Source organism: Sinocyclocheilus rhinocerous, unplaced genomic scaffold (assembly GCF_001515625.1).
Source record: "Sinocyclocheilus rhinocerous isolate Xijiao unplaced genomic scaffold, SAMN03320098_v1.1 scaffold1493, whole genome shotgun sequence".
Classification (NCBI taxonomy): domain Eukaryota; kingdom Metazoa; phylum Chordata; class Actinopteri; order Cypriniformes; family Cyprinidae; genus Sinocyclocheilus; species Sinocyclocheilus rhinocerous.
Window position 1 is genome coordinate 454,389 of NW_015640467.1, and position 9,742 is coordinate 464,130.

Here is a 9,742-nt window from a genome sequence, read left to right on the forward strand (position 1 = left end):
TTGGGAAAAATATATAGTTTCCAGGTTCTCGACACAAAGAGGACCGGAAAACATGAGCTCTTCATAAACCTCCAGTGGAAACAGAAATACTTCTGGGGCATTTAGCGAGTTTCAATGGCATTCCAGTGTTCTTTTAAATCAGAAATCAACATCCTGTCTTTATTGACTCATTGTCCTCTCGTTGTTCCAAACCACGTATATGACTTTCTTTCTATAGTGGGACACAAACAGAGAGATTTTGCTAAATAAATCGGCTGCTTTTTTTTTATACCGTGAAAGTCAAGTGGTCAGAGCTGTCAAGCTGCTAAAAGAACAAAAAAACACCATTAAAGTTAGATTTAAACAAAATAATAATAATGAAAAAAACCACTGCATTCTATGTTTTACAGTTACACAGTAGATTTTTGTGAAGAACAGATTGAGAACAGATACTGTAAGATCTCGTTTCTCATTTACACAATCCGCATATTCATGATTTCAAGCTTGATGTGCAGCAAGTGTGAATATACGCTTAAGATTTGAGAGGGACATTTTCAGTGAATAACAGCTTAATTTTGGTCTTTTCCTCACACTTGGCTCTCAGAAGACTTAAAATATAGAAATATAGTCATATCAACTCCTTATATATATTTATAGAGCTTGACAGCCCCTATATATAAAAGTCACTATATGCTTTCAGTACACAGAACAGAGCGGAAAAAAAAAAATCCTAAAAATGTGTTTTTGTGCACATAATAAGGAAAGTAATCTTGTTTTGGAACAACACGAGGACGAGTAAATTATGACACAATTTATTTTCTACATGTTAAATGCACTGTATCTTAATTTCAATTCAGTAATGGACTGTAATGTATCATATCACGCCGTCCAAATCCTAAAAAAACATGCATAAATGCAAAAAAAAAAAAGAGTTTTTATTTAGCTAAACATGAACGTTTAATGTATACAGATTGAATTACGATGTAAAATGCAGTAGAGATCCAGCTTCTTGCAAATCATTCAATGGTCTTTGCTTGAATTATATGTATGAAAGCATAATCAGCACTATTTTAAGTGGGAAGTATTACATTTTATGAGTTATCTTTTTCTTTGCACTTACTGGACGTATTTTAAGTTGCCGAATGTTAGTTACTCATCTATGAATTCAGTTTCTGTGTATCAGTTTGGATATCTTCTGCTCTTTTCTGTCATGTCTTTGAATTGGAGATTCAGTGATCAAAGCTGGTTGTTGACGAATGTTTAATGTGCATTGTGATGCATATCAACTCCTTATATATATTTATAGAGCTTGACAGCCCCTATATGTATCCTATATATGCCCCTATATATAAAAGTCACTATATGCTTTCAGTACACAGAACAGAGCGGGAAAAAAAAAATCCTAAAAATGTGTTTTTGTGCACATAATAAGGAAAGTAATCTTGTTTTGGAACAACACGAGGACGAGTAAATTATGACACAATTTATTTTCTACATGTTAAATGCACTGTATCTTAATTTCAATTCAGTAATGGACTGTAATGTATCATATCACGCCGTCCAAATCCTAAAAAAACATGCATAAATGCAAAAAAAAAAAAGAGTTTTTATTTAGCTAAACATGAACGTTTAATGTATACAGATTGAATTACGATGTAAAATGCAGTAGAGATCCAGCTTCTTGCAAATCATTCAATGGTCTTTGCTTGAATTATATGTATGAAAGCATAATCAGCACTATTTTAAGTGGGAAGTATTACATTTTATGAGTTATCTTTTTCTTTGCACTTATTGAACGTATTTTATGTTGCCGAATGTTAGTAACTCATGAATTAATATCAGTAATATATTGTTTGATTTCAGTTTCTGTGTATCAGTAAGGATATCTTCAGCTCATTTCTGTCATATCTTTGAATTAGAGATTCAGTGTTTCAGATTCAATGTTTAATGTGCATGTACACTGTGATGTGTATCCATATCCAGTGGTGTGTTTGTATGTTGTGTCTCATTCAGGTGGAGCAGGCTGTGTATGTGTGTTTGGAGTATGAAGTTCAAGTCTTAAACATGCAAAACATTTGGGTAACAACCCTAAATTATAGTGTCATGCATGTAGTGCTCTAGTATCTGCTCATAGAAGACTGTGTCTATTTTTTAAACTAGGGATGGATCAGTTGTGATGAAGAATAAAAACTGTGCAAGCTGTCATTAAAATGTTTTTGTTCACTTCTGTTGTCTTTTATGTCTATTTTATGCATATTATTTTATGTTTTTGTATTTTATGCAACACAGTCATGGAAAACCTGGAAAGGCCACAAAATTTGTAAAATTATGATTTATATGCCTGGAAGAGTGAATAGTGGATATGCAATTTAGCTGTACTCTAAAATGTGTTATTGGATATAAATACATTTTTGAGTGCGGTATTTATATAAAATGACTTGCATTCAGAAATTACCAACAGTTGGACATTCAGATGAGAAAACTGTCCCTGTGAATGAAAATGATATTCTCAGCTCTTCTGGTCTCGTGATATGTGCGTCTATCGTTGACCTTATAATGCAGATTCTCCCTTGGGCTAAATGAGAGCAGACTAATTGATCTTCCATCATGTGTTCACCAGGCATGCAGAGACTGACACTTGAAATAAATATGGCATAATTACATTAGATAGATACATATGATACAATGCGATACAGATATAGTTTAAAATATTTTATATATTAGATAAAATATGAATAAAATCTATATTGGGTAGATTACTTACAAATTGTACTCCGTTACTGATTCCAAATTGCATAACAAAAATTGTAATTAGTAACGTAATCCATTACATATTTTAGGTAATATAATCAGATTACTTTTTTGATTACTTTTGACCTAACTTGTTTATCACATTGATTTAAACAGGACAATTTTGTACCATATTGATGTAAAAATGCAAAGAAAAAGAAAATATGTTCCAATTTTTTTTGCTATTTACAACATGAAGCGCATTAAACATTACATTACATCAAGGGTCCGCAAACTGGGGTTCATGAGGGGAACAGGTTCGTGAGTTTAATGAAACGCAAATAATTAATTAAATTTTAAAATAGGCTAACGTCAATCAAAATAAAACACTTACTAAAAAAAAAACTAAATATTGTATTTGTTTACCTGCATGTCATGTGACCATTAACCAATGTCAGAGAACCGTGAACATGCAAATTTGATACTTAATAATTAAAATATTTATTTTAAAATCTCAAGGGGACTTCAAGTAAAGTTCAGGAGGTTCAGATGACAGGAAAGTTTCTTATGCAAATAAGAAATAACGTAAATATGTGCATTTGAAAGACAAAAGCCTTCCAAAGACATAATAATACATGGTTAAATAACCCACTGAGCGATAATTCAAATAATAAATGAGTTCATCAGTAGTTGATGCAATGTTGCAATGTTGAGAAAACACTTATTAAAACTGAAATGATTTTTGTAAATCCAGTGGTCAAATGCTGTGTGGCGTCTTAGTTTACTGTGTAATTACAGTACTTAATTTTTGGAATCTGATTACGTAATCCAGATTACATGTAATCAGTTACTACCCAGCTCTGTCTATACGATATGAGCTCATTTATTATGTGACTATAGTAGAGTCTATTTAAATTCTTGCTGGCGGTGGGCGTGGCCTGCGGTTGACGTCACTGCCCGGAATGACCTTCATCTCGGGAATCCTCATCCACTGCGTGGGTGACATAATATCACTTTATTATAAAGAAGCGTTATTATTAACAGCACAGCATATCTGAGGGTCGTGATATAGAAGTCAAAAACCGTTAAATGGACCAAAATGATCTTTCTGATTAATTAAATATCTTAAAATGTGTCCCCTGCGATGTGAATAGTAAACCCACGCCCTGTTAAAGAGCAACACAGTGGATAAGATGTAACAAAATTATAATTTATGAAATTACATATTAGTGTTACACATTCGAATCATACGAATTAAATATCTTAAAATGTGTCCCCTGCGATGTGAATAGTAAACCCACGCCCTTTTAAAGAGCAACACAGTGGATAAGATGTAACAAAATGATAATTTATGAAATTACATATTAGTGTTACACATTCGAATCATACTGACAATGTTTTTTGCAATAATTTTATTGCAAATAAGTTACAGAATGCATAAAACATTCTGATCTTAACGCGGCGGTTTTAAAAACACGCTATTTTGGGTTGTTTTATGTGGAAAAATCCGTACTTTATTTACCATTGAGACGTGCAAGGATTTTCCCTGTCAGTATGAAATGATTTAAATAAAATGAAATATGCGGAATAAGTTTAAGAGTATAATATATTCACAACCAGATTATAAACGCATGATTTTTATTCTAAGGATTTGAACGTCTTTAGTTTTAAAGGGAAAGCCCGCAGCGGAGCGAACTATCTGCTCTACTAATAGGGGAGACGACATAACCACAAAACCACAAAACTTTTAAATCTCTGTCTGCATTGCACCCATATGCTTTCTATTTAATGATTTCATAATGATTTCTATTTCACATTCCTTCTCGGACTCTATTTGAAAAGTATACCGGCGCATCCCTCTATTTCCTCACTCTCCTCCCCCTCCGGGAACCGGATGGGATTTTCCACACGGTGTGTCAGGTGACACTTTCGGCCATTTTGTACCGCAGATACATCCTACAGGGTCCGTTAGGAGCAGTTTCCGTCATTCGGTTGGGGTTTAAAACCGTTGTTCTCTGCCAAACCGTTTACACTCAGAGCCCGGTACCCGTCAGTTTGTACGGTTCTGCCCGTGTCCAGCAGCATTAGTTCGGTGTTACTGGGGTTTTGAGGTGAAATTAGAGGAATAATGTCGTCGGGAAGCCCTGAATACTCGTCGTTCTTCGCAGTGATGGGCGCATCAGCAGCGATGGTCTTCAGCGGTAAATTTTATTTTAAATGTATTTATTTAACATATATGTTAAACATAATTATATTTGCATAATTATTTGATCTCGATTGTAATAAAAATCTCCCTCTGTTGGTCACATTATTCTTGATATCTGAGGAAATGTCATTCTAATTACTGGTATTATTTTTTATTATTATTATTAGAAAAATAGATATACTTATTTATTTAACAAATTTTTTTTTTTTAACTTTTATTAATCATCACCTTCAGATTTGACATCAGAAATGATGTCTGCATCATTATAATCCAATCCTGTCAGTGCTGGTTCCATTATTCCTGGTGTCTTATGAAATATTATTATTAAACACGTTCTTATCATAATTATGGTACATTTCATATTAGTTAAAATCTGCTTTCACATAATGATTTCTGTATGATCATAATCCATGCATGTCCTAGTTGAAAAATTGCTCATTATTGATATACCATTGTACTTTGATCTTAATATCAAATATTTATTTAATATATATATATTGCTGTAGCTGCAACCGGCCTCTGATTTAACCAGCTATGTGTGACAATTCATTCCCTGGTTTGGGTAGATTTAGAGATTATATTTTTATTTTATTTGCAGGGCAAGGGATTATTTACAAGGTTAAACTGTTTTTTTCCACAGGTATTGATCATCACTCAGGTTTGATTGGTTTCAGAGACTGAACTATTGAATTTAAGGTGCAGCCTGTAGTTGTGCATTAGATAATTATATTAACAATGTGATATTTCCTGATTTATTGAGTTTTTTTTGTTTTGTTGTTGTTGTTGTTGTTAAATTAACCCTAAAGTGCAAGTTGTTCTGATGCATATTATATTAAGATTGGTTTGTAGTCATTAACAGCTTTAAGGTGACTGCGAGTGGTGATGAGGAGCAGGTTGCATCATATCATCCATCACAGAAGACGACGAACTAGCCTGAAATAGAAATAAAAAAAAATAAAAAAAGATCTCTGGTGGATTTTAAATGGAAAATTCCAATGAAATGCAGACCTTAATTTCTTGCTAATTTTAACAGCTTGTACTGTGTGTCAGGATGCTGAGACGAGCTGAAATGTACGTGCAAATTACAGTAGTGAGTGTGTATTTCCAGCACGAGGCGTCATGCTGTTTATTCTCCGCTGGACTGTTAGAGGGCACTTCAGGCCTGTTTGGTCTGGTTATCTGTAACGTTATCTCTGTGAATGTCAGTATCAGGAATGCAAACAAACTAATACAGCAGCTGGTGTGTGTTTGTTTGTTTAAAATGCATACAAGTGCTGGCTGGAGAAAGTGTATTTTTCTATTAAGTGAGGTCAGCAGATGCTCTGCCATTTTGCGTGTGGATTTGCGATTGAATAATGCAATTCAATGAGAACGGCACTGAGCTCGAGAAAAAAAAACACGGGCAGGTCTCTCTCATCCACGCCTTTGTGAGTAAAGTAATGAGTTTGTGAGTCTAGAATTTCTTCTTGAGTATACATCCAGGTTCAGTTTGTCACTGAACATGAAAGCCAAATGCAGAGAAGAAACCGCTGAAGTTGATTTATTATTTATATATTTGAGGGATTCTGCTGCTTTAGATGTGAAATGCAGAATAAAGCTGGCGACCGCTCAGTTCTGTTTAGTGCTAAAATAAACTTGAAATCAAAATTAACTTGAATTACTTCATAATTTGTATTTGAACTCTTAAGGCCTGTTTGCATCAATAATTCTAAGTTGCCTGTAATGATGGTTATAACAACAACTGTATTAGAGTCCACACCAACAGACAGTAACGTTATTATACACTCTCAGAAAAAAAGGTACAAAAGCTGTCACTGGGGCGGTACCTTTTCAAAAGGCACACCTTTGTACCTAAACAGTCCATGTTAGTGCCTTAAAGATACATATTAGTACCTAAAGTGTACATATTAGTTCCTAAAAGGTACAAAAAGTGTGCCTTTTGAAAAGGTACTGCCCCAGTGACAGCTTTTGTACCTTTTTTTCTGAGAGTGTACTAAGCAAAAACGCTTTAAATTCTCCAGCTCTTGGATGGATTCTGATTGGTTGCCAGTGTTTTTATCGTTCATCAGCTGGAAAAAATTGATATTGTTACTCTGTGCAGTTACACTTATTTACACTTTATTGTTACAGATATCATTCTTGGCCTTTATTGTGCACAGTTAATACATTATTTCTTATAAAAACATGTTTGTCTTCATCAATTGCTCCGCTTCTCAAACGACTGTCCGTTTCAGGTGACATCATCAGGGCCTCTTATTTTTAGCCCCTCCCCTTTGTCCACCTGGCTCCATCCCAGTATGCAACACCCCTTTTATGATCAAATTAATTGTAGGTGGCCCTACATTATATGTCCTGTTGTTCCCATAAATGTCACATTGTAAAGTAAAACAGGTTTTGAATGCCGTTTCATGCTTTATATGTGTCTAGACGACAACAGGGCTTTTATTTAGCTTTTTTAAAGAATGTTCTGGATCTTATTTTTTTTTTATAGCTCAAATATACAATTAGTGCCCTTAAAGTGCATGACTCGTTTTTTTTTTTTCATTATGGATGCATTACTGTAACCGTGACTCATTTCATTTCAAATTTTTTTACTGAGAGATGAGTTGAAATTGTTTTCAGTGGCAATCTGCATTTTGCCACAAATGCCATCAGTAGAGCTTAACTTGTAATGAACCCAAAACATTTATTTATAATGGCCAGGAGTGAGCAAGTTAGATGTTGATCCAGACAGTTAGTCAGAAGGAACGGATGTATTTGATCTCAGATGTTCCACACAGAGGAAGTGAGTTATTCTGTGAATCCCTGTCATTCAGGCTCAGCTGATCTGATCAACACTGTGTTTACTTGTGGAAGAAGTGATGTTGTGACTAACAGGCGCTGTGCACACTGTGTCTTTGGAAGAGCTGAAGCTAATTTGGGATGTTAGTCTTTTATCTGACTTGGCATCCTGTCCTAGTTCAGTCTGTGCAGTCCTGTGCTCGTTTGTAAGTCTCTCTCTAAAGATGCCTCTACTAAATAAATGTATATGTTTAGTAAAGCAGGTTAGTATAGCAGAATGCAGTTGTTGCAGGTAGGCTATCTTCAGGACTAGTAGGGATGAATTATCTATAGGTAGTGATAGACCAAAATATCGTATAGCTGATTAATTGGATAATATTTGGGATATTTAAAAAAATATATTTTTTAACATCAGCAAATAACTTAAAGGCACAATATGTAAGATTTTTTTATTAAAATATCCAAAAACCACTAGAACAGTGTTGTGTACTTGCATTATCCCAAATGTTTCAAAGAATGTTTAAATCCTGAGAAATAAGCAATTTTAACTAGTGACACGGAGCGTGTCTATAGTGTCATCCATTTTTGGTCGTTGCATTGGGTGTTGCATATTTAAGTAAGACATGTCAAGTTAAAATAGTCATTAAACAGGGCACTTCTGATTCATTTTGGTTATATTTAGTTTTGCATATAATCTGTATCAGTCAGAATGTCTTTATCTGTATATCTCTAGTCTTCATTTCCAGACTTTTCCTCCATTTAATATGTCCATATCTCATTGAGGGTCAGTTCTGGTTCTTCAGGATTATCCAAAACCTTTCCTTGGTCACAGTAATTCATCTTAAATGTATCTAAATGCCAGATGGTTTTACCAAGATGTCTGCATCATCAGACCATGTTATGAATGAAAGGTCTACTTACTGATTTTTTTATTTCTTTTTTTGTAAAAATAGACATGACCTAACTAACTGTGTATACAAAATGCTGAATTGGTCACGCAAGACTTGCCCATCAACAATAAAGCAGAGTTTATTCGAATATCCTGCTTTAAATTATATTCAGCATTGGTTTCATTCATAAATTTAATTATTAGACCATTAAAATAAACTTCTGGGAAAAGCTTAGATTTTCTGTCAAATATAAAACTGCTAGAGCTTATATAATGAATATAATTTTATAGTGTTGCAAGAAAACATATTTTTTAATTATTTTATATAATTTATGGTAACACTTTACAATAAGGTGTCATTTGTTAACATTAGTTAATGTATTAAGTAACACAAATTAACAATGAATAATACATTTGTTACAGTATTTATTAATCTTTGTTAATGTTAGTTAATGAAAATACAGTTATTCGTGTTAGTTCACAGTGCATTAACTAATGTTAACAAATACAACTTTTGATTTTAATAATCCATTAGTAAATGTTGAAATTAACTAAGATGTTAATGTAGAAGTATTGTTCATGCTTAGTTCATGTTAACTAAAACTGGTAACTACTGTTAACTAATGAGCCTTATTGTAAAGTCTTACCTAATATTTATATTTATTGTATTTCATTGTTATGATTATTTTAATTTGTACTACTTAAATTGTTGTTAAACTGTGTTATTGGCTAGTTTGGGTGATTCTGTGCTGCAGTAGTAGTTGTAATCGTGGTTAATGCAGCAGGGTTACCCTTTAATCCCGGAAACTAAGATTAGACTAAGGTTAATGTGCAGCAGCATGTTAACCGTGAGCAGAATTAACAACTCTACACACGTCAATGTGTTTTCCAAGACTGCTGCAGTCAGATGTAAAATACAGAGGATTCATGCTGGGAGAAAAGAAAAAAAATTAATACAGACCTTCTAACTTGGTTTAGTTACCTGGTTTGAAAAAAATGTATAATAATAATAAAAATTTAGTTACTTGAAATAAAACAAACTTTAACTGAAATAAAATATTTTTAGTCGCCAATGCAGCATTTGTTTATTTTCATTTAATTTATCCTGATGTGCTAAAATAACTAAAATCTAAAACTGAAAAAAAAAAAAAAAAAAA

At 33.3% G+C, this 9,742-nt stretch overlaps 1 protein-coding gene across 1 annotated transcript in view; it reads left to right on the forward strand.

Moving 5' to 3' along the window:
• The first annotated feature begins 4,650 nt into the window (after positions 1 to 4,650).
• LOC107753042 (V-type proton ATPase 16 kDa proteolipid subunit-like) overlaps positions 4,651 to 9,742 on the forward strand; it is an 11,728-nt gene continuing 6,636 nt past the window's right edge. The window contains 1 exon segment of the mRNA XM_016569147.1: positions 4,651 to 4,910. Coding sequence (XP_016424633.1) covers positions 4,838 to 4,910 — 73 coding nt within the window. The 5' untranslated portion in view covers positions 4,651 to 4,837.